Raw genomic sequence first — 24,349 nt, 5'->3', positions numbered from 1 at the left:
ACCACGAACAAGTAATAAATGCATCACTGATTTTACTGAAAGCCCACTTCCAAAGAATATTTACAGTACAACATCGTAACGCTGACAAGAGAATCACCCATGGAAGAAGCATGTCTAAACTGTTTCCCTGAAACATTTATGTCAAATTCAAATGTCAAAATGTATTTTATCCAAATGTTAGTTCTAGTTCAACCCCATAAAAGAACTGAACAGGCAGTAGGCATGTTGCCTTAGCTGCCAAATATGTTTAACAAAACCTAAAAGTCAATTAGGTTTGAGAGAGATTTTACATGAAAAGCCAATTTAATAGTAACAGTAACTATAACTGCAAATAGCTGGACATCTTCCCCCCCCGCCCGGTTTTTTATTTAGAAAGCTCCACAGACATCTCAGCTGTTTGAATAGTATTTCCTGTTAGATAAAGTAATCCGATACAATTAGAAACTGTGATATTACTTGCAGTTGCAAACAGGATTACACGGAAAAAATTATTTCTATGCAAGAAACAAATGTGCTTTCACGAACACTGGGTGTTTGAGGGAAAGGAAAACAACTAATGTACAGAACTACTAGATGGACATGATTGCATTTACAACCATACATGAAGCCCCCAAAACAACACAAATCTCTCCCAATTGAAAAGAAACAGGAAAACCAGCACCGCTCTCTCCTCTCTGTCCTTTCCCCTCCACTTGCCCGTCGTACCCGTTTGCTGCTGCTAGGAGAGCCTAGTGCTGAAAAAGGTGCTTCATGTAGCTTGTGCTTTTTGATGTCTCCTTTCAGATGTACTCTTTCTCGCCTCCTTATCACCCACGACAAATGGATCATTTCTCCTTCCCTCCACTTACTCATCATTGACAAAAACTGCTGGAATCCAGTTATAGAAAGGAATTATCCTCGATAGGCACCTTCAGTTACAACCGTCTGACATTGCAGTCATCTAAATCTAATCCCTTTTCAAGCTGAAATAACCTACTCAAAGGCCCTTTGAGACACACAGCACGTCTACAGTCTCTGCCTCTCACACCCTGAAAACACCAGAAGTATGCTGAAGCATCTCCTGTTGCTGTGGCTTCTTTCAATGTCATTCATGACGCTTTTAAGACTGCCATACACTTTCTGGCTAAGGGAAGTTAAATGAGTCCAGGCAAGCATAGCCCCCAGTTTCAGTATCACACAAAGTTACTCCAAGTGAAGGTGCAACATGGGTAGCACTCACTCTGGCATTGCCAACAGCCTCTGAGAGCTGACAGCCCGAAATCAGGAATAGAAATGACAATTTTATGCAAGTGCAGAGGGAAGGAGACTTCCTTTACTGACAGATGTGTTATATTTGCTTTTCAGTCCTGGAAGATTCTCAAGCTACTGGACACCTAGAAGCCATTAACATTTAAGTTTCAAATCTCCCTAAAATCCAAGACATTAGTGCCTTTTTTTTTTTTTTTAATCACCATTTGTAATCCTGGTACTGGAAGAATTTGTTAGCAGCTGTACAAAGTGGCAATTTCCTGACGTTTACTACTCAAAACAAACCTCAACATATTTTCAGAGGGGGACTTCTATCAAACTTTGCATCTGCCCACAAACTTTCCTTTTTAACAGATCTCAACAGTATTGAAACTTCAAAGAATAAAGAAACTTTTACCTGCTAGTGACAGCATTTGTGCATATGCTCACTCCTTCATTTTGTTAAACATTTCTAGTTATTTTTTAGAAATACATGCAACCCACACATATAAACTCTCTAACAGAGATCTAAGATGAAGAATTTCATCCCAAAGGTAACTCTGCCAGTTAAAAGCCACTGAAATTAAGGTATGTAACGTAGAGTGTTAGACAGCCTGATGTAATCTAACCACCGAACCTAAGCTTCTGCTATCAGCATCAATGATAATAGCACAGTTTAAGTTCAAATAAATCAATAAATCACATCTCAAAACAATAAAGGAAGCCCAGTAAGAACTGAAATACAGAACACCAAATCTGGTTTTACAAATGAATAGGTATGAAGTTTGGCAGAATCTCAACTTAAGTAAAAACATATTACTGGCAACCTCACACAAATGGAGAAATGCTTACTTCTCCATTAGGTTACTACAAAATATCTACTTGAAGACAAAATACTACCCAAATACACAACCAGGTCAGACTGTGCAATAACTTTCAGTCTTAGTACCTCACAAATCAAAGGATACATCTTGTATTTATATAATTTTAATCTGGACGCTCTCAGTATTAATCACACTCTATATTTGTATGCTTCCATTTCATTTAACTTCTGACAGGATTCCACAAGTAATTCCTGATGGAGCTTTTTTTACATAGTGAGGAGCCTAAAGGAATTTTCCCAAGCTCTGCTAGCGAAAATTTAACAATTGCCACAGCTCTTTCATTACGAAGTTACTTAAGAGACATCAGAAACGTATGTTTGTGTGTTTTAAGTATGATAAGGATAATAGAGTAATATACCAAATACCACAAGCATCACTTATTTTAGAAAGGCATTATTGACACAAACAATAAATTAATGTTTTAATGGTTCAAATTTATATTCACTTTTTGGTATCAAAGATTTTGCTAGCACGGCGATACCACGCTAGGGGGGAGCCATGCTATTTCATCTCAGGCAATGGGTAAAGGCTAGCAGTGTAAAATGCACAGACATGGGTAACAAGAGCCACACTGTAAGCTTCCATGATCAAAGTTCTGCAAATACAAATTAGAGGGAGGACTTCCTACATGCAATTTCACCTATTTTAAATAAGAAGTTTCTGGGTCTTTCTGCTTTGTGTTATTTTCAGGTCCAAACCCAGTGGTTTTCAAACTGTGGTTCACAGGCTTCTTCCAAGGGGTTCACAAAGGACACAGAAGAAACCAGCCCACTGCCAGTAGGTTTACAGTCTCTGGAGTGAATTCTACTCTTCCACCAGTGAGTTTTCAATGGTCTGCAAACCAAAAATACATCAAAGATCCACCATCACTCAGCTCAGTCACTAGCTAACCTCTCTCGGCTTCTGTTTGAGCAGGTAGCATCCAAATCTGATTACATTCCATTTCCAGTATGAAAGAAATGGAGGTAACCACACATGCTGTTACTTTAAAGGAAAAAAGCCACCTAAAACTACAGAGACACTGGAACCATACATGCTAATTTTGGAAACTCTTAAAATGGTGCTACAGCAGCTTGCCTGAAAGCCTAAGTTTTTCTGATTTGTTTGAGATGTGTATCAATACCAAGTTTGGAACATTTAAAGCTCACATCATTAAACTTACAGAATCCTAGCTGCATAAGGAGCATGACTCCTTTTCTTCGTGTGGTGTCTCTCAGTAACTGACCAAAACCTAATCTTCTAAGCCTCTGAATGAATCTGATGAAGAGACAGTGTTTTAAAACATGCTCTGGAGTTACATGGAACAAGCATACTTCAGCTCACTCCAGCTAAGAAAAAAAAGTAAGTGTAGTATTTATATTTGGTATTTATATAAAAAAACATATATTTATAAATGTTTATAAAAATATATATATAGTATTTATATATGAGGGAAAAAACTCAGATGCAGCTGTTGAGAGTCTGTCTCCAATGCTCACTGTGAGAAGCAGTAATATGTCATTAGGACACATCTTTCAGCTCAAGTCCAAACCTCAGTTTTCAGCCTGGACTGTACACCATCAATTCACACTCACAAATTATTGGGGGAGGGAACAGAAGAGGAGGGGCAACTGTTCTCTTGACATAACCCACTGCACTGAAAAGACAAGGAAGGCGCAGCTCAAATGAGCTCAAAGCTGTACAAAGTTCCCACAGACTGTACTTCAATGCCTCCGTCTAGAGGAAGTACTTTCCAAGTTCCCTGACCCTTATTCCCTGACTGCACCCTCATTCTCTCTACAACGCTTCCTCCACCAGCTACCCAGTTCCTCATGCTTCTTGCATTCCTTGAGCCATCCCTAGACCTCGGCCACCACTCAGACACCTCTTAACAAAAGGCTCCTCGCCTTCTCTTGCCAAGTACACGACAGCACACACAGTGCAGAGACCTGCATGCAACCTTTCAGATGTACACGACGACTCGACAATTTCATCCTTCGGTATCTCTACTCCAAAATCCATGGGAGCAAGTGAACAGCCATTGCAAGGAAGCGTGGTTTGGTGACCCTTCAGAGAAAGAAGGATGTTGGACTGAATACGAACGCTGATTCTGGGAGAAGTGGGCATATTAATACTGCCTTATGTTTGTTCTGCTAAATAAAATCTTCCTGGAAATCTTTCTTTGAAATTAAACCGATAAGAATCTTGTGTTGACCAAGTGGCACAGAAAAACTTCAAAGTTCTAACCACATTAAATAATAACCTAGATTTCAGTCTGAAATAAAAATCTTATTTTTAGCCTGTTAGGTCCCCCACCCCCTATTATCAGACATAATCAAACACTCAAACTAGTTTTGTTTCACCACAGCAATCCAGCAAATTTAAGATCTAGTCAACCATTTTTAAATCTATTAAATCCTTCTTCACTTCTGAGCTTTGGAAGTAGCCTTGAACAAGAGACTTCAGGCTGGAATAATTTTAATGGCCATCATAGATAGCTCTTAAGAAAGGAGAGTGCATTGGAAACACTGAACGGCACATAATATTAAGTGATAAAAATAGTGTTTTTAAAGACTTATACTACTGAGTCAAACACACCCCAAAAATAAAATCCCCTGCTCACAGTATAGTTTTAGTAGTTCTATGCTGAACATTAAAATCACTGCTACACGTATTTGGTAAAAATGTGAATTTGTTTTAAGTGAGGTTGAGGAACCCCGTCTTGTTCAATTAATGTACCTCATGCAGTACATACATTCCAAAACTGCTCCCAGGGGACCTGACGGGCACACTCTGTGCCAAAACATTAGCACTTCTTCAGTGCATATTCTTTGTCTGTCATCTCTCAATAACCTTTTACCTTTCTAACATGGTCTTGTTTTGTGTTTGTAAATATTTTTGGATACTTTTCCCTTGTCACCTGACTTCTGTTGTACTGCAATACCAGATGTCTTCTAGCTGATTATCTTAAAAAAAAAAAAGGGTTTTATTTATCTGAAAATAACAAAGATAGACAAGGAAATGGCTTGTGTACAAATTACTGCTCAGTGGGGAACATAAAATTGAAAATAGAGAAGTCATTTGGCAATCCTAAATATAGCAAATGCCTTCTCTGCCAAAAAAAGTGGGGGGAAACGAATTATTGTGATAAATTTCTCACATTTAATATCTAATTTACAAAAGTGTATCTGAAATCAGTAAATTTCTAATGGAAGAGTAAGCAAAGTTGCCCTTGAACATATTGTCACATGCTTAATAGCTTTTCATCCTAAAATCTTCCCTCATTTTACAGAAGTTATTTTGTTTAGTATCCTTCAAAGGTCTGAAGAGATTTACACATTGAGAATACATAATTTAAAATCACTGCTTGATATTACTATGATCTTCTCTTGGAAAGAGAAAACATAGCAGGGAAGTTGCATGAATAACTTTCCTTTCTTCCCTAAGACTGTTTTCCCATAGATTGCCCTGGAACCACGTCAAATGACTTGTCCCAGTGTTCTGGAAAAGTGGACCTTTTTCCTCAAGATTTAGATTTCTTTTGCTAGTTACATTTACTTCCTGACCCCCTGCCTTCACATTGCTGAAGTCTAGACTCCACATATATCTTACTCTTTTTCTGAACTTAAAGGAATTCATAGTCTCTTTACTTTGACATAGTCCCAATTAGCCCTTGTTCTCATCTTCAACTGTGAAGTTATTTCTCTGAAATAGAACTCAAAGATGGTATTCGACAATTATGTCAAGTGTATCACTTACAAAGTTTCAAATTCATGCTATACAAGCCAGAAATTATCATCTCCCATTTCACCTGTCCCACTGTATCTTCACTGTTTACCCATTTCTTTTCCTCCCCTCAGAAAAACACAGTAGAGATGGTACTGGTGTCTACAGTAAATTTTTAAAATAAGCAACAGAGCTGGGGCAGAGGGGAATCTTTGCTTTCTTAGATTGCTTTAAAATCCAAGACAACTTCTGAATTTCCCTTTTGACTATGGTACGGGTTCAGCTCAGCATAGAAACCAGTCTGTGGATGCACGAGGAACAGACAAACATCGGATACTATTTTAAATGCAGATTATTACAGTCCATGTTGTGCCGAACAATAGAGTAATTACTATCTAAAGATATGAATAATCAAGAGTAGCAGGAGGAAGAAGTCTCTAGGCAGAGTGAGGTTCCAATTTACATGACTGTCTCCTGTAAATATAAATATACACAAAATGATTTTTCATTTTAAGTGTTCATGATCATGAGTTCTTACTCAGCTGTGATGAACCACAACAGAAAGTAACTTTTAAGTAAGGGACAAAAGACAGCCTGGCTGGAAATCACTACAAAATTTAAAATGTTTTCATTAACTATGTCCTCTTCACGCACATTTTAAACTTGTTTGTTCCTCGAATTACTTCTTCATATTTTAGGACTTCTCATGACTCCACTAGAACTTGAAAGAGATGAAAGCATAACAAAGGTTCTTCAGTGCACATTTCAGACGTGTGCATTGTTTCCGCTTGAATATGTATTCCTTTTGCCAAAACTTTCCAACTTTCTACCTTCTGTATCAGACATCTAATGACCTAAGGTGTGTAGGTAAGCATACATAAATGTGTCATCAATGGAGTTATGTAGCTTAACAGACAAAAATAACAGCTTAAAGAAAATATAATCAAAAAGAAATAGGAATAAAGTTTCCCATATCCCTACCTCCCTTTGTACTCTCAACAGACTTGAAACAACTGCATTAATGCAGCAAGCAATAGCTTGTAAAAGGATGCAAACCAGCTGAAACATTTGACAGACAGTGTTAAATACCAGAGGATTCGTATCAACCACTTTATTTGAAAAGGTGCTTTGATGTTGGCTATCTTTCATGTACCTCTTTCATGGCACATTAATAAGGAAAACTGAGATGGGGTAAATTAAGTCCCAAGGTCATATCTAGAGTTACAGCACTGTGGGTACCTGATGAAATACGGATTAATGCTGCATGAGCACTGAATAAATAAAACCACTTCTGTTAACCACTCAAACAAGTTTTACAAGTAGTTCTGAACTTTATTCGGCAACTAGACTTCAGACATCTTAATCCCCCCACACTGCTTTGAAACCTAATTATCATAATGTGAACCCGAATGTTAGGTCCCTTTCAAACTGCGAGTGCTATGAAGCAGAAAAGTAATGGGAATTAAGCTAGTGTAACATTAGAAATGTAGAGGCATGGAACTTGAAAGTGGCATTTGTTAAAGCTGAGAGAGTATAATGTAGATATTCAACAACATAAAACACACATTTAAATTGAAAAGGATATTTAAAGCTTGTGCAGACACCTATAAAATACAAGCGGACCTGAAGTCCTGTAGAACAAACATTTCCAAATCAATTTCTTGCCACCAAGGTCCAACTTCAAAAGGTATTAAACAGTCCTATTCTACCTTAGCAGAACGTTTCTAGTATTCTAAAGCAGACAACTTAAAACATTAAAGAAAACCCAATGAGAACTTTACATTACAGACTTTCCCCTATTTGTCACAGTACAGAAGTGTTTGAACTTAAGCAGCAGTAAATTATTAATTACATTGCTTATAAAGCCTCAAGAGCAAGAAAAGATTTTGAAGAAAGTTGCAGAAAAGGATTTTGTATCCAGTTTAAAACCAAGTATAACAGATATTAAATGCCAAGACACCTAAAAACAACAACAAAAAAATACATTTGCCTGGCTGCATTCTTTACTGCTTGTTGGAAACAATTCATAATACCCATCAAACTTTCTTTTAAATATGAGCTGAAATACTTTATTCTGAGTGTAAATTAATGTAACAAGCACGTAAGAAAGTCAGGCCCATAAGAATGTTTGTATTGTGACACTAAGGCTGAAAGAAAAATTGTGGGTTTATTTTTACAAATACAACAATTTAGCTGTTCATATAGTCCTTCTCTAGCATAGTTCACCTGTCATCCAGATAGCTTTCGTTTCCAAGATGCTTACAACCGACAGCAATGAAAAGAAAAACAGTTGCAGTGATTGAAATATGGAATGAGATTCTTGAAATATTTTTTCCAAGATTTTAATTTAATCCAAAAAGGCCAATGAAATCCTAAAAGTTCATCATGTGCCATGTTAATGCTGAACACACTGTTGTTTCATTTACATTTCTGGTCCTGTTAAAACAAATACACTTGTCTAAAACAGATCATCTGTTTTAGTTATAATACAATGTATCTTTGGCAAGAACTCACAATAGAACTAACATAAATAATCAAGAATATTTATTGAACCCTGTAACAAAAACTGATTTGTAACAAAAAACCTGAGGACTAGATATGACTGTCTCTGGGCTCTAGTCCAGTCCTAATCTAAGTCAATAAACATGCTCTAAAAGGGAAACTACTCCAAAAAAAAAAAACCAAAAAAAAAACCAGAAGTCCTGCAGTTATTTAGGTTGGATGTAGGTATCTGAAAGCATGTTGGTTACAAAAATAGTGAAAAATATTTGCTTTAAATAAAAAACTGTCAAACTGAATCCAAACAGGGTTTAACATGACAAAAAAATCGTGTCATATGCCTCATTTCCTACTATCTTCACTGATTTGTCTTCTTTTTGGAAAACTTCAGTAAAACTATACATAGTTTGTACCTGCCATTGCTGAGGATTTGTTATTTTAATTGTTTGCTTTTCATATCTTTATTCGCACTAAAAAAGACAAAGCAGTCAAACATTGTAATGTTTTTGAAAGAAACTGAAATGAAGGAAATTATGTCACTAGTCTCTTTTGATACTGATACAACTGAAATATTTTCAAGTGAGAATCAGTTAGTTTGATTCTTGCCACACAGCTAAAAAAAAAGGTAAAGCAGTGTTCTCATTTAAGTCTGTAGTTAAAAGTTTGTTAAGAGTCAGACCCTGACTTCATGCACAACTCTGAAATTATTGTACAGAACTTTAGTAGTAGAGAGACTGCTTCAGCATATTTCAGCATGTATTGTACATTCATGCAATCAATTAAGTGTTCATCTTATTATTATCATTAAGCTTCATTTGAGTGCATACCTGTCCAGATCATTTGTGCATGCATCAACTGCACACACCTTCTTCCTAAAATTACAGACTATTATTGTCTCATTTCCCTGGAAATGCATGATCCAAGTTCCATATTATGAACTGGACGTTAAGGTATGAACAGGTTTTTATTTTTTTACAATAATTTCAGATCCTATTCTCCATTTCTAACAAAAAATGTAAGTGGTATCATATTACAAGCTTTATTTGCAAAGGAAGCCGAAGTCTGTAGTATCTCTCTATCAGCCACCTTTCTGAATGACAGCTTGAGAAGCTGATTGGGATTTTGGTTTTATAGCACTATAAAACAATCCAGTCTCATCTGCCAAGCCACTTCACATTTGGACTCCTTTAAGGAAAGGCACTGTAAATGCAAATACAATTGGCAAGTCTCTGAAACTTGCACACAGCAATGAACTGAGTTATGCTCCGCTGGGAAAGGTTTTCCACCTTTGTGCAGCTCAGTGCATCGCTGCAAGATGCTAAACACTTGGGAAACGGTATCACGCTGGATGCAACCGCCTCATTCTGTTACAGGTTAAGTGCTGGAGAGTTTTTGTTCTGTTCTGGTTGCTTTTGGTTTAGTTTGGTTTTGGGCTGGTTTTTGTTTTTTCTGCAGTTCAAACACTAAATTCATTTGTAAATCCTTTTTTTTTTTAGTTACAACTGCAACCTGCTGGAGCACATCGTCTTTAAAAGTTAACTGTTCCAACATTACTGATATTGTTTCTTATAGATTTTAATTGTGAAGAACAATTTATAAAGACCACTTGATCCAAAAGCATACCATGGGTTTCCACAGATCTGATTAGAGGTCTGTATTCAGCTTATGTATAAACAAAGCCCGCGTATTTTCCCCTATCATGAGAAAACAACATAATCAAGGTAAAACTCTGCACATGGAAACAAAAAAAGTTTTTTTGTGATCTGACAGCACATGCTCTGGGGGACTTTTATTTATAAGAAGAGGCTCAGCAGAACACATTCTTCCAAGTCATCTTTCATAGTTCCCCTCAAGAGGTATAGCAGTTCACAATGTATGCCTACTGTCACCTCTTGCTCAAATGATACTTCTGTACTAATTGGTCCTCATTTAGCAACTATCTCATTTTTGAACTCAGACTGACATAAATTCCAGGCGTTTCACTGGATTATGATAAGTGTGGGGGTAAATGTCTGGACTCATCATTCCTTTCTGTTACTAAGAAATACCATGGAGATTAAGGAGAAAGTTTTCTGGAGCTAGAAAGCAAACAGAGTAGCTACCTTGCAGGATTCAGCAGCATGGCTGGAAAAACCCAGCACTGGATAATGCAATGAGATGCATATAAAACTAGTTTAGGAGAAAGAGCAACATGGGAACCCCAGTTTTCAAGAAAGAAACCCAGTCAAGACTGCCAAAATGTGAAGAGAGACACAGGGACTGCAAGCCCAGCTTATTTGTAAACCCACACATAAGTGCACACACAAACAGCAGTCCACAAAGTTCAATAGCATCAACTATGTCACCTACAGCATGCAGTACAAAACCAAAATAACCTTCTTCTAATTTTTATTTTAATATGCAGTATCTCAGTGTTCTGCATTACGAATTCTGAAGTAAGGAGTACCTCTTAATATATGAGCACAGCACAAGAAAACCATTAACAATATAAATATATACTGAAAGCAAAAATTGTTTTGATTATGCTAATTTTCCCTTCCAGGAATTAATCTTGCAGGTTAAACAACTGCATTTATTTATTTTTCAGAAGCTTGAACAGCCTGCTTCCTTTGCAAACAATTAAAATCAGAAATTAAATGTATATAGTAGTTTGAACAGAGAAAGGCCGTAAATGTTTCAAAAATTTAGATAACTTATTTAAGTATGTTAAGACAGTGAAAAGTAAATACTGGTGTTAAACTTCAGCACAAGAGATAATTCTCGGTAAATCACCAAAAATGCTCCAAAAAACCTAAAGATGTGAATTAAAAAAAAAAAAGAAAAAGAACAGTTCTGCACGGGGAAAACAGAAAGCATTATAGTACAGTTTCTATCCAAACCAACAGCAGAATACTTCAGTTGGAATTCAACAAAACTAATGGATAAAGTTTGAAGTTTAAAGAGAATAAATACCTTCACTACTTTCTGCTAGGTATTAACAAAATATTTATTGCCAGACCATGTAATACCCATAGGATTAGCAAGCATTCCATACCATAGTCAGACAACACAAGCTTTATCATTTGCATTTAAGCCTCATTTATCAAGAAATAAACACACAATTACAAACACAGGTCCTCTGCTGTTTGGGCTGCTATTCTCAACACACTTTGTTGCAATGATAATAGCAACAGAGTGAACCTCAGGAAGAGAAGACAAAATGCTTCAGTGAGTCTCTCTTACTGACTCAGGAGAGCTACTTTCATGCTCCAAAGAGCTACAGCCGTTTTCCTTTGGCTAGAAGGATGCGTCAAGCTTGACTCAAGAAAGAAAGACAAGGCAATACAAAGAAACACTTCCAAAAAATTACTTTTAAAACTACCTGTTAAAATGTGCTGAACAGATGAGTATCACAGCAAGCAAAGTGATCTTACCAGTAAACAACATCCAGTGGTACAAAATATTTCTTCATAATTAAGTCAGCAAAGTAAGCTTCTGTTTCTCTGCAGGCTGTGCCATTGCCAATCACAACAGTGCTACAACTTCGCACAGGGTACAAAGATGAACAATTAATTATTCTTTTAGACTTTTTCATACATAGCACATAGCATTCAATGCACAACAATGACCAATAAATCTTATTTTATATAACACAAGGCCTGGATTTAATGAGAACATATTCCTAGTAATATCACATTGTGTTTAACAGGTTTTCAATGTGACAGTTCAAGAGATGAGTCAAAATTTTCACTCATTTGTAATAGAACTGAGCAGTGGTAGTATCTGCAGAAAAAACAAAAATGATACTTCATATTCGTAAGAGAAATGTAATGTTATTTACAGTCTACAAACCCTTTCACGTCGAATTTCCCTCATCTGTTATGATGTTATGAGTCACAAAAAAGGGCAGAAGCCCAGGCAATCAGAATCTTAATTCCTTAATGGGAACATCATAGTTTGCAACAGCTTGCAAGGTCATTGACTCTGACTGCCCCCACCACAGCCAGTCAGCCATCAAATCACCTTGTTTAAAGCCAGTGTAATGCTTAAAGACAAACTGGACTGTATGCTGTGGCAGTTCAGCAGCTGACTGAGTGGACCAGATGTCTGTCCACAGGGGATCCCAAAACAGTTGGATACAATAACCCGTTAATCATGCTGCCCCTATTTGCAAGTCCATCTGGAGACTTATCTGAGCAGGATTTTCTTTGCTTAATAAAACTCTTCCAAAACCTAAATGTAGCTTTTGGAACAGGGAAAGATCAGTAAGTGGTTTGGGGGTTGTGGGGAGGTAGGAAGAGAGAGGCTAAACTTATTCCTCAGCTGAAAGTTAATTTCTATTCCTAAAAATTAATGGATTGACAGAGCTTTATGGGGATACATTCATAGCATGCAGCCTCAGCCATAACCATGGCTTGATTTCATATGCTTCTAACATACTACATACATACTACAAAATCATGAACGTAAACTAAAAGAAAAATAGGTTCTGAACTACTTAAAAGAAGAATTCCAGTTAAGTCAATAGAATTCTTATTCCACCCAAAAGCAAGTATTCATATAGTGAAAATTTTAATTACGTTTGGTAAGAAAGAGTAATAAATGGATGTTTCTTGAGCATACCTGTACTGTAGCAGAAGTCTCTTTATCTTCTCAGCTTCACGAAATCCTTGACCAGAATGCAAGTAAACTACATCAGTATGGAGTATCTGACCTAGAACAATGAAAGCCAAAGCCATTTGATGAAAAAAGGCAAAGAATCCAAAAGTTATATCCTGCAGAACTACTAAAGTTAATTTGATGATTCACAAAAACAAGCTTCTTAAATAAGCCATCTTTACCTTTTGTTTTTATAATATATCCAATTAGAAGAAATGTATGGTCAGCAGAGGACAAAAAATGCTTTGGCTGCCAAAGCAAAATGAGTTGCTGTATTTTCTGGTTCCCTGGGGACATATCCACATAACAAATAATGAGCATTTTGTCATATTAGGCAAATAAAGTGTGTTATATTACCAAAGAGAAAAACAGCAATTCACTGCAGAACATTTATTGTTCTGGTCTAGTACATTTTACAGATCCAGTAAAGAGATGAAAATTAGGAATGCAGTCTCTGGGTTTGCAGTCCAGGAGCTCTTGAACACCTATGCCAGCTCTTGCCATCATCCCATCTATCGCATTTGGAGAGAACTCTGTATTAACTGGTTGTGATAGCTTATGGCGCAACGCAAGCTAATAAGCATTTACTTTACCCTTATTGCCATTTTAGCATGTGTCAAAAACACATCTTTCCTTACACCCACGCTGGGTGGATATATACTCAGACAAAAAGCAGCAACAAAATAAAAGTAAAACAAACCATTTTCTCATGGGCCTAAAGAGGTAGATATCCCCAGATCAGACTAAGAGGAACTGGAAAGGCTCTGTTCTATACCTGCTTAAAAACTGAACCAAAATGTTCTGCAAATACAATGTTTGACTTCTCACATTAACACACATATTACTAAACCAAAAGGGCTGCTGATAAAATGTCCAGATGTCCAAGATACTACCCATGAAAAAAGCAAAGTTACAGAAAGTATTTAAATTCAAATTCTTTGTTAAACAATAAAAATGCCAGGTGTTCTCTTTGCAGAGTACTGAGAGGCACAATTATTTGAACATGTATTCAAGAAGGCAGAAGGGATTTTAAATTCTATTTTAGAGAGGAGTAATAACACCAAAGGAGAACCTGGAATCCAGGTGCCAGAAACTTAACCTTAAGCCTGAAGAAAGGCATTTGCATGACAGGATGCATGGAAAACACTAGAAGCCTAACAAAAAACCCAATTTGACAAAAAAGCAGGTTTTGAAACTATCTTTCCCTCTAAATTAATATATTTTTATCAGTCCTTTCAAAAATATTTCAAATTGAAACTTACTGGTTGGTGAAATAATTGCCAACTTGCAGCCATGTTTGTAGCCCGGATCTACTCCCATCAAGGTACGGCCCCTCACAGGGTTGGTCAGAAGCAACTGCCGGAGATTTCTCCCAAACATCATCACAGACTCTTTCTCTGCATCAGATGTCAACTTTGATCTTAGAAGGATGAAAGCAAAAAAACATTTTCTCCTCAATTACCTTTCAAATGCACTTCTGAATTGTTTCAAAGTTGTAAAGGCTTTTTCCAATCATGTTTTCATTATCTTTAAACATTACACTTCTAATCAAGTTTTTGTTGGTGGTTTTGTTTTGCCCTTTTTTTTTTTTTCTTCTTTACGCTTCTTAAAAAAGGATCAGCTATATGATCATCTCATTCCGGTTCTACGAAAGTAAAACAACATAAAGATTATAATAGAAACATCTATAAGAATGTACACATACCAACCAACATTCAAATATCAACTCATCATTTTGAGCAATGAACAGCTTCCTGTCAAAGCTGATACCCAATTGCAAAGCAAAATGGATTTGAAGAATGAATTGAATGCATCATTAACTTCCCAGTTCTGGAGAAAAACCACTACCCAGCAACAAAAGAATGATCATTTAGGTTGAGAGGTACTAGAGTGAAACTGGAAGGGGCCTATCCAATTAATTGCTAACACACCATGACTCACGAAGCACTTAATTTTGTCTACTAATTGTGTTATTTAAGTCATCACAGAGTGTGTAGACTTGAGGTCCCTTCTAGGAGGGTATTTGGCTTCCTCCGAAACAAACAGGAAAGCTCACAATTTTCTATATAAAGAGAGAATTACTTCCCCTTGCAAGCATCATCTTACACTCATCTCCACTGAACTTCAGTTGCCATTTCATTTCCTGGTCATTCAGTTGTAATACACCACTTTGCCCTAGTCTTAAAAAATTAAGCTAAAATAACCCAAACCACAGAACAAGCTTCTTGCAGGTAGAGTCCAGGGACATGGGCTGGAAGTGTTGGTTGAATTCAAGCCCACCCAATGACCAGAACATTTTGATGCCTCTTGTGACCAGAGACAACAAATACATAAGCCTCACAGCCATATGGATCTTCCACATACACGCACAACAGAGATTCAGCCAGCCGCACATGCACAGAAATTAACTTTAAAAGTGGCTTGTAAACAAGGGAAGGTTGAATGCTCTTGGACTGGAGGCTTTATTCAGAGACAGGCCAAGTTCCAGCTTTCCATCTATCCCAGAGATACGGGGTCCCTACTGCCCACAAGACCAAGTCCTCCCACACTGCAAATTCACATCAGTCCACCTGTGAAGGGAGGCTTGTGCAGGAATTAAAATTGCCCCTAAACACATGCTATTAGTTATGGGCACCTTATGGAAATCACGTTTAAAATTGGCATGGATATACAGAAACTTTTATAGTAACAGGAAACATTACTGAAAGTGCCAGGTGCATAGGGGGAACATAACGTATGTCCTTTCTATTACATAATATCCTGTATTTTTTAATTTCAAATATAGACCTCTCTTTTCTCTCTAACCGCCTCTCACTCAACACTTGTATCAATGACATGATCTACTGTCCCAAGTACTGGCTCTTAATTTCAAGTTTGGGATAGTCATTTCATCCTTGAACAAATATCAAGGTACCTCAAACAATCTAATATCTTTCTCTTTTTTCATCCAAACGGCAAGATGCCTAGCTTCATGTTTTTCCCATTTGTGACAATTCTCATTAATATGGTAGAGGTATAAGGCAGAGGCAGATATCAGTCCTCCTCTCTAAACACAAGAGGAATGATTATTTTGTAAAAAACAAAACCCTTCAATTGCTGCTTTATGATAAAGTATCAACGAAGTCAGAATTTCAAGTCCCTCCCTTGAATTCTGTGAAGCACTCAGACTGTATATCACTAACAGGTATATTGTAATAAAAGCAAATAACCTAATCATGACCTGCTAGCTCCTATATTCAATGTTTAAGAGTCAATTTTTAAATTGAGATTTAAAACTCCCCACTTCCATATACAGTCAGAGAGGCAATCCTTTCCGTGGAAAAATATCTGCAAACTAGCTTCAGGTGCGAAACAAGATATACAGAGAAATGTTTGTGTCCCTGAAGACAGAGGAGAGCACTCACTTCGAGAACGCATGGAAAATTAGGAAAGGATTATCCATTAAAAAATATGTCTGTGCCACATGACTTGCATCAAATCCTGATGGAATCATTGCACCCAGTACTGCAACAAAATAAAATATATTTCAAAGAGCCAAAAGCAACACTGGACATTATTATACCAGATACAAGAAATTATGGTATCTGACAGAGTGGAAGAAAGGAAATTAAACAATAAATAAGGTAACTGTCTTGCTGGCAAGTTTCATTCTTCTGATCACTAGAAGCACCAGAAATTTCAATACACTCTTGGAAAGTTTCTGTTCCAAAATTTAATGATAATAAAAAGAAAAAAAGAAAAAGAACAGTGGGAGGTGCATTGGAAATATTAAGGCTAAAAGAATGTATTGAATACTTTAGCAGCCCTTTGCAAGAGTCCTAAAAATCATCTTCTGGTGTGGGTGGAAAGAGAATAAAAGAAAGATAAGGGTTAAGGGTCACGGACCAGGAATACTACTGGCAGGTGCTTTGCATTCCTCTCTACAGGAGATGTTTCAGCTTTTCCTAACCAGACACCATCAATCATGCAAAATCATCACAAAGAGTAAAACATAAGCAGACATCCACTCAGCAACAGGCAACAAGCTTTGCATTTACGACTTGTGAGCTACATCTAGGAAGTAGTAGGGAAGGAAGCCTTTTTTTTTTTTTTTTTTAAGAGAACAGAACACTTTCAGCAACCTACTACTGCAGCAGCCCTCAGTGCTATACACAACACGCAGGCCACAACAGTCCTGTGACAGGAACCACAAAGCAAACACACAGTAAGAGAGCCTTGAAGAACCCTTACGCCAGTTTGTTTATTTATGATAAAACCAAACCCCACTGAAAGGTAAGTCTTTTTTCTTTATTTTAAGAGAGTTTGATTGTAGAGAAGGCTAGAAATGACAACTACTTTCACACTGATGTGACAGAAGCCAACAGTTGGACTCATCATCATGAGATGTTCATAGTTTTGGCCAAACAATAAACACAGTGCCTCCTTTAAAGTAGCTACATGTATGGTGGTCACCAAAAAAAAAAAAAGAGAACCCAGCACTTTCAAAAAATCTGTGAAAGTAGCAAAAAACAGGCTCACCAATCAAAAAGGGTAAAGCAATCTTGCCTGCAAAGTAATGAGCAAACATCACATAGTGCAGCGAAGAAACCCAAAAGCCATTAGAGATATCTGCTGTTCAAAGCTTTAGCTGACAACTCTTTTGAGAGGGGAAGAACATACAACATCCAGCCAATGATGCTCAGGAAAAGAAACGCCAGGAAAAGAACTCCAATTTGAACAGAAATGTAAGACCACAGCCATGCAGGTACAGAAGAACTACATTTCTGTCGTGGTTTAGCCCCAGCCGACAACCAAGCACCACGCAGCCGCTCGCTCACTCCCCCTCCCGCAGTGGGACGGGGAAGAGAATTGGGAAAAAAAAACTCGTGGGTTGAGATAAACACGGTTTAATAGGACAGAAAGAAAGAAGGGAACAACAATGATAATACCAACAAAGGAATGTATGAGCACAAGTGATGCCCAATACAGCAATTGCTCACCACCCCGTGATCGACAGCCCGTCCCCGAGCAGCGATTTCCGCCCCCCGGCCAGCTCCAGTTTATGTACTGGGCATGACGTCGGATGGTAGGGAATATCTCTTTGGCCAGTCTGGGTCAGCTGTCCCGGCTGTGTCCCCTCCCAGCTCCCCGTGCACCCCCAGCCTGCTCGCTGGCAGGCCAGCACAAGAAGCTGGACTGTCCTTGACTGCTCAGCAACAACCCAAAACATCAACACATCATCAACAATTTCTCATCCCAAATCCAAAACACAGTCTCACACTAGCTTCTGTGAAGAAAACCAGCTCTATCCTGGCTGAAACCAGGACAATTTCAAAACACGATTGCTGATTTTAAGTACTGAATAACCAACATATGTCATTATGACACAAGTCATTTCAACATTTCTGGTCCAAGAAACAGGGTTTCTTTGATAAACTTCATTTGAACTACCTCAAAACAGGTATTAAAATTTAGGTTACATATCATAAAGCCTTGCCAGAATCAAACATGTTATGCTTTGGGGAGCTTCTCTTCTATTCAAGGGAAGAATCACACCATCAGTGCTGTTAGCCATTTGACAACACTTCTAGAATGTAGACTTTTTGACATATTAAATAATTTTGATTAAATATAGTACAGGAGTTCACATAATTAATGTTACTTCGATAATACTAAGTTTTAAATTTCCTTTACATTTAGAACAATATTACAGATCTTATAAGTGACGCTTTGTGTGATGACATCATTATTACAGTATCACCAGAAATAAGTTTACTGACTACTCTAGAACTATCACAATACCCACAAAATGGTACCAGACTAACACTGACTAATTCATTCAGCACAAAGTGCAGATGACAAACATGAGGGACACTTCCAACCACAACAGTTACTTTGCTGCTTTCTTTCAGACAGATACAGGAAAAGGAGTCAGAACAATGTGACTGACAGTACTATTACTGTGACGTGAAGAGATGCTAGGAAAATTGAGTGACGTAATGGTTTATGCTAATACAAGGATAAAGGTGCAACTATTATGGTAACATTTATCTAACAGTACAGTTTAGATCTATGTAAAGGCAACAAATATGTAAACATGTAAAAGGTCTTCACAGAAAGATCTACTGTAACTTAAACTGGATAGGGTCACAAACTAAACCTACAGAACCAAGACTACGTAGTTCATTTCTTCTGTAAGCACAAAGGATTAAAAACATGCTGATATTTTTAAAAGGAACAAAGATATTCTAATAAAAAGTAGAGAAGGGATATGTTAAGAAATTTGTAGTATGCAAATACACATTCAATCTGGGCTTACCTGAATTCTCTACAGAGGAGAGGATATATAAGGCGTTTATATGCATCCTCTACCGAGTTCCGTAATATCTTCATTAATTCTGGTTTTAAAAATTGTTTTGGTCTCCATCTGCAAAAGAATAGAAAAATGAAAAATATATTAAGAACATATGCGAAAACTCAGGTAAAAAGAGGATTTTCAAAAAAAGACTCCTACATTGAGTATAATGTCCTATAAACTGTACAATTACTACAATAATCAGGCAATGAAACCATAGCTTGAAATATAAATAGAATGAGAAGCTGCTCACAGTTCTACTATCAAACAAGGAACAAGGCCTATCTTTTCTCTTTTTCTGTGAAGTATTAGAATGAAATCATATTTTATGTTTTAAAGACAATTAAAAAAAAATTACTTTTCACTTCAGGAAGTCAAAGCTTACCACAACTGAATGAAGAACTTGGTTCCGTATTACCATTATAGCTGCATTATTTGCTATTCCTCAATTATTAAAAAAATGACTAAACATCCTCTATGAGTGTCATTGCAGAAGCAGTGTAAGGCAACTATGCCCAGACAGCAATTCAAGAGCTAAACAAATGTCAATTAATGAAACCCAATTCAAAATTCATTTGGAATGCTTTGAGTATCTCTATTCAAACTCAAAATGAAATATATAATTTTGCAGCAGTCCTTAAAAAAAAAAAAAACAACCAACAAACAAAACCAGCAAAACCCAAACAATTTGCAAATTATTTTTCTATTTCACCTATTTTTGATGTATTTAAAGTGTAAATAATATTCTAGCAAAAGGGAAAATGAAATAAAAAGACTATTTCCCAACATTTTCCAAGCCAAACTCGTTGGAGCATTCCCTTTTCTAAGGCGACTCTACACAGTGGTCATAGCCATAACAATTACTTCAAATTTTGTGCTTTTCAAAGCTCCCCCGAAAGAGATCCCAGATATTTATTCAACTGACCTTTTTGTTTTGGGCAATGTTACTACACAGGGGGAGGTGGGAAAGTCCCTTGAACAAGCACAACTGACTCACTGAGATTGTCCACCCAATGAGCAGAGAGAAAGATTGAGGAGACACAGCCAGATATATTATACTCATATAGAAGTAAAGACTATGAACATTTTCTGTTACAATCCACCTGGTTTTTATTTCTGTTTAAAATATTGATAACAGAGTTTTCTTCACTTAGTATATTTTTTACATGCCTAAAACTCTAACAACAAAGTGAGATATATACATATTTTTTATTATGTCTGGGTAACTTCTGTAAGTTTTTTGCTGTGTGTGGGTTTTTTTGGTGGGTTGTTTTGTTTTGTTTTTTTTTAATGCAACAGGATAGAATTATGGCCAATTGATAATGTGTCCAGGTGCAGGCCCAGGCAAAAACAGGACTGAATTTGACTTTTGACTTTGTTTACTTACGCTCACTTGGAAATATTGAGAATCCTAAATGCTCCTACCCAGACAGCTTTTCAGTTGTTTCAGGGAATTGTAAACAGCTTTTCTAAGTGTCTGTGCATATAATAGTTGAGAAATGTGTCATCAACTCAACACCACATTAATGCACACAGACATGAGAGCAGAATTAAGCTTACCATTTAGTTTTACAACATCGAGAGTTGTGAGTGTTTACCCATATGATCTCATCACTTCGCTAACAGTTTTTTCAAATAGTTCTATTATACTTATTTGTAACCAGATACTCTTTCCATACCTATATAAAACTAGCAGGTTTAAAGCAAACCTCCTTATTGCTATCCAATTCTATAAACATGAAGTTTTTACAGGTGGCAAGTATGACTCCACTCTCCCCGAAAGTATCCTCAGCACAAGTAAGAATCAGTTTGGAAACCTGGCAGCTGTTTCACCCTCTCTTCCAACCATTAAAGCTAGTGAGCAAACCTTTTCTCTGTAAATAGTTTATCACAGCAGATATTTTTATTACTTGCCTATATACAAGCAAAAATTCTTCAGGCAACATCCTATTAGAAATCCTAGAATTGCTACAAATGCAAAAATACTCTAACAGTAAGTTCAATCATAGCAAATACTGCATTTTAATAATTCAATACTTCAGGAGGAAAGAGAAAAATCCAATTCACTGCAGAAAACAAAGCAAAAGCATGTGTGTATAATTTTAAAGATCACTGAAGCCTAGTTAAACTTCCCTCTAAGAATAGGCTCTTCTTGATTAAATAATCAAAAGCTGACCTTCAAAGCCCTTTAAATGAAGCCCTATTTAGAAAAAGTCCATACAAATAATATCATCTTACTCTGCTCATCAACTCTCTATGTGTGTGTCCTCACAACAGGGACCACCATAAGCATAAATAGCTTTGACTACTGATACACCTCAGAGGGTGAAACTATGCATCAACAGAATTAACATAGCCCATGTGAAGAACCCCTAGTATTAATTAACAACTGTTCTAGGAAGAGCATAGCTAGGCTTTTAGACCTGAAGCACAAAAGGCAGAGCTTTGTTTTCCTCCAAGATGTTATATGAAACTTGTACCAAGTTGGTAACCACACACAAAGCATTCATTCAAGGCCTGTACCATGGACTTTACACAGGATATGAAAATTTTATCTGGAAACCAAAAAAAAGATTGACAAAAGTTCGGTGTTTGACAAACAGCAAACTTCAGCTCACTCAGTTGGGAGGGATTCCATGGGAAGCTTCCCTGGAGGACAAAGGAGCTAGTGAGTTCTGGGAGTTTTTCAGGAACGCTCTCCTCAAAGCACAAAAACAGTTCACCCCCTTGAAAGGTAGGGGAAGGAGGCAGAGCAAGAGGCCCCCGTGGCTTAACTGTGAGCTTCTGAGTTTGCTCAAAAACCAAAACAGAAGTGTACCAGAGATAGAAAAGACGACAAATACCCATTCAGAACAAGAGCATTGCCAGGAGTGCAGAGATGCAGTTAGAAAAGCAAAAGCTCAGCTCAAATAGAAATTGGCCAGAGATGTCAAAAACTACAGGAAAGGGTTCTTCAGGTACACAAACAACAAGCAGAAACAGAATTAAAATACTGGCCCACTGTTAAACAGGAGAGGTGAATTAGTCACCAATGACGCTGAAAAGGCAGAGGTTCTCAACAATTCCTTCGCCTCTGTCTTTACCAGCACTGTTGGGCCCCAGGCCTTGGGCACAAAAACCCAGGCCAATGCAAACACAGGCCCACCATCATCAAAGGGAAATTGGTATGTGAACTATTGCAGGAGCTTGACCCCTACAGATCAATGGGCCCTGACAATATCCACCCAAGGGTGTTAAGAGAGCTGGCTGATGTCATTTCAAGGCCGTTCTCCATAATCTTTGAGAAGTCACAGAGATCGCGCGTCACCCCAGAAGACTGGAAGAAGGCTAATGTCACTGCCATCTACAAAAAGGGCTTAGAGGAGGATCCAAGAAATTATAGGCCCATCAGTCTTTCTTCAGTCCCTGAGAAAGTTATGGAACCAATTCTGCTGGGGGCTATCACCAGTCAAATGAAGCACGGGATTAGGAAAAGCCAGCACAGATTCACCAAGGGCAAGTTGTGCTTGACAAACCTGATGACCTTCTATGACAAAGTAACCTGCTCGGTCAATGTAAGGTGAGCAGCAGACATTGTCTACCTGGATTTCTCCAAGGCTTTCGATACAGTTTCCCCCAGCCTCCTAGAGAGACTCATGTGTTACGGCCTAGACAAGTGGTCTGTGCAGTGGGTGGGGAACTGGCCACACAGTACATAGCTCCGTTTCAAAATGGCAACCTGTCACAAGTGGGGTCCCCCAGGGATCGATTTTGGCCCCAATGCTGTTTAATATCTTCATAAGTGATCTGGATGATGGGATCACATGTACCCTGATGAAATTTGCCAGTGATACCAAAAAGAATGGGGAAGCACACACTTCAAAAGGGAGAGCCATCCTGCAGGAAGACCCGGGTAAGCTGGAAGAGTGGGCTAACAAGAACCTTATGAAGTTCAACAAAGACAAATGTAAGGTCTTGCACCTGGGAAAACATAATCCAGGAATGCAGCACAGACTGGGATCTACCCGGCTGGGGAGCAGTTCTGTGGAAAGGGACCTGGGGGTCCTGGTAGACAACAAGCTCAATATGAGTGCACAGTTTGTTGCTGCAGCAAAGAAAGCCAACAGGATGCTGGGTTGCATCAACAAGGGCGTCACCAGCAGAGATAATGAAGTCATTACACCACTCTACTCAGCACTTGTCAGGCCACACCTGGAATACTGTGTTCAGTTTTGGTCCCTGCCATACAAAAAAAAGATGCGGACAGGCTGGAGAGGGTCCAGAGAAGGGCCACAAAGATGACCAAAGGACTAGGAAGCCTGACATGTGAAGAAAGGCTGAGAACCGGGTTTCTTCAGCCTTGAGAAAAGAAGGCTTAGGGGAGACCTTATAAAAAAAAAATACTGTCATCTTAGAGAGCATCTAGATGGAACTCAACGCAATAATGAAAAACTCCAGTCTTCCATATCCACTGTCCACCGTAGGGGCATTTAATGCTAAAAAATTCGCCTCAGAAGAACACATAAAGGTCAGCATATTTGCTGCCAATTCAATAGGCAGTAGGTGACACTGTTTTGTGGCTAGAATACTGGCCAAACACTGTAAGAAAATGGCATTTCCAGTTCTGCAACTGATTTTGTGTGTGACCTTCAGTAAACTAGTTAATACATTTGAAAAGTTTTGAAATCCTTGTCTCAGACAAAAGTTCTTAACCTTTTGCTCTCACCAGTAAATTGATGCAATGAAAGTAACACAACACCCACCCTTGGGCAGTCATTTCCAAGCTTGCAGGGCAGAATATAGATTTACTATCTGTCAATTTGATAACACACTTGTCAATCTAATGAGGAAGATCAGAATCTGTCCTAGATGTTAATGCAATAAGATCTACTAAAATCATTCCTTCTGAAGTTTTCTGATGGTGGTGAAGTTGGCCTTAAAGTCATAAGCATATATAGCTTCATGAGTGCTAAGTATTAATAAGTAGTTCTGTTTCCAAGGTCAATATTCTTTTTATCTCAGGATGACTCACAAAAGTGTAATCAACCAAAAAAATCTCAATTTACACCCCACTTTCATTTGC

General features: G+C 37.7%; 1 protein-coding gene across 1 annotated transcript in view; it reads right to left on the bottom strand.

Annotated features, from left to right (window-relative positions):
* Window positions 1–24,349, bottom strand: part of SRBD1 (S1 RNA binding domain 1) — a gene marked incomplete at its 5' end in the record, with an annotated part of 124,624 nt that overhangs the window by 82,165 nt on the left and 18,110 nt on the right. Inside the window, 4 exons of the mRNA XM_081997324.1 lie at window positions 11,729–11,836; window positions 12,918–13,008; window positions 14,216–14,373; window positions 19,252–19,359. Of these exons, the coding sequence (XP_081853450.1) occupies window positions 11,729–11,836; window positions 12,918–13,008; window positions 14,216–14,373; window positions 19,252–19,359 (465 nt within the window). The remainder of the gene's footprint in view (window positions 1–11,728; window positions 11,837–12,917; window positions 13,009–14,215; window positions 14,374–19,251; window positions 19,360–24,349) is intronic.

Source organism: Phaethon aethereus (genome assembly GCF_964289735.1).
Source record: "Phaethon aethereus genome assembly, chromosome: 3".
Lineage (NCBI taxonomy): Eukaryota > Metazoa > Chordata > Aves > Phaethontiformes > Phaethontidae > Phaethon > Phaethon aethereus.
This window is presented reverse-complemented; position numbering and strand designations above follow the sequence as displayed.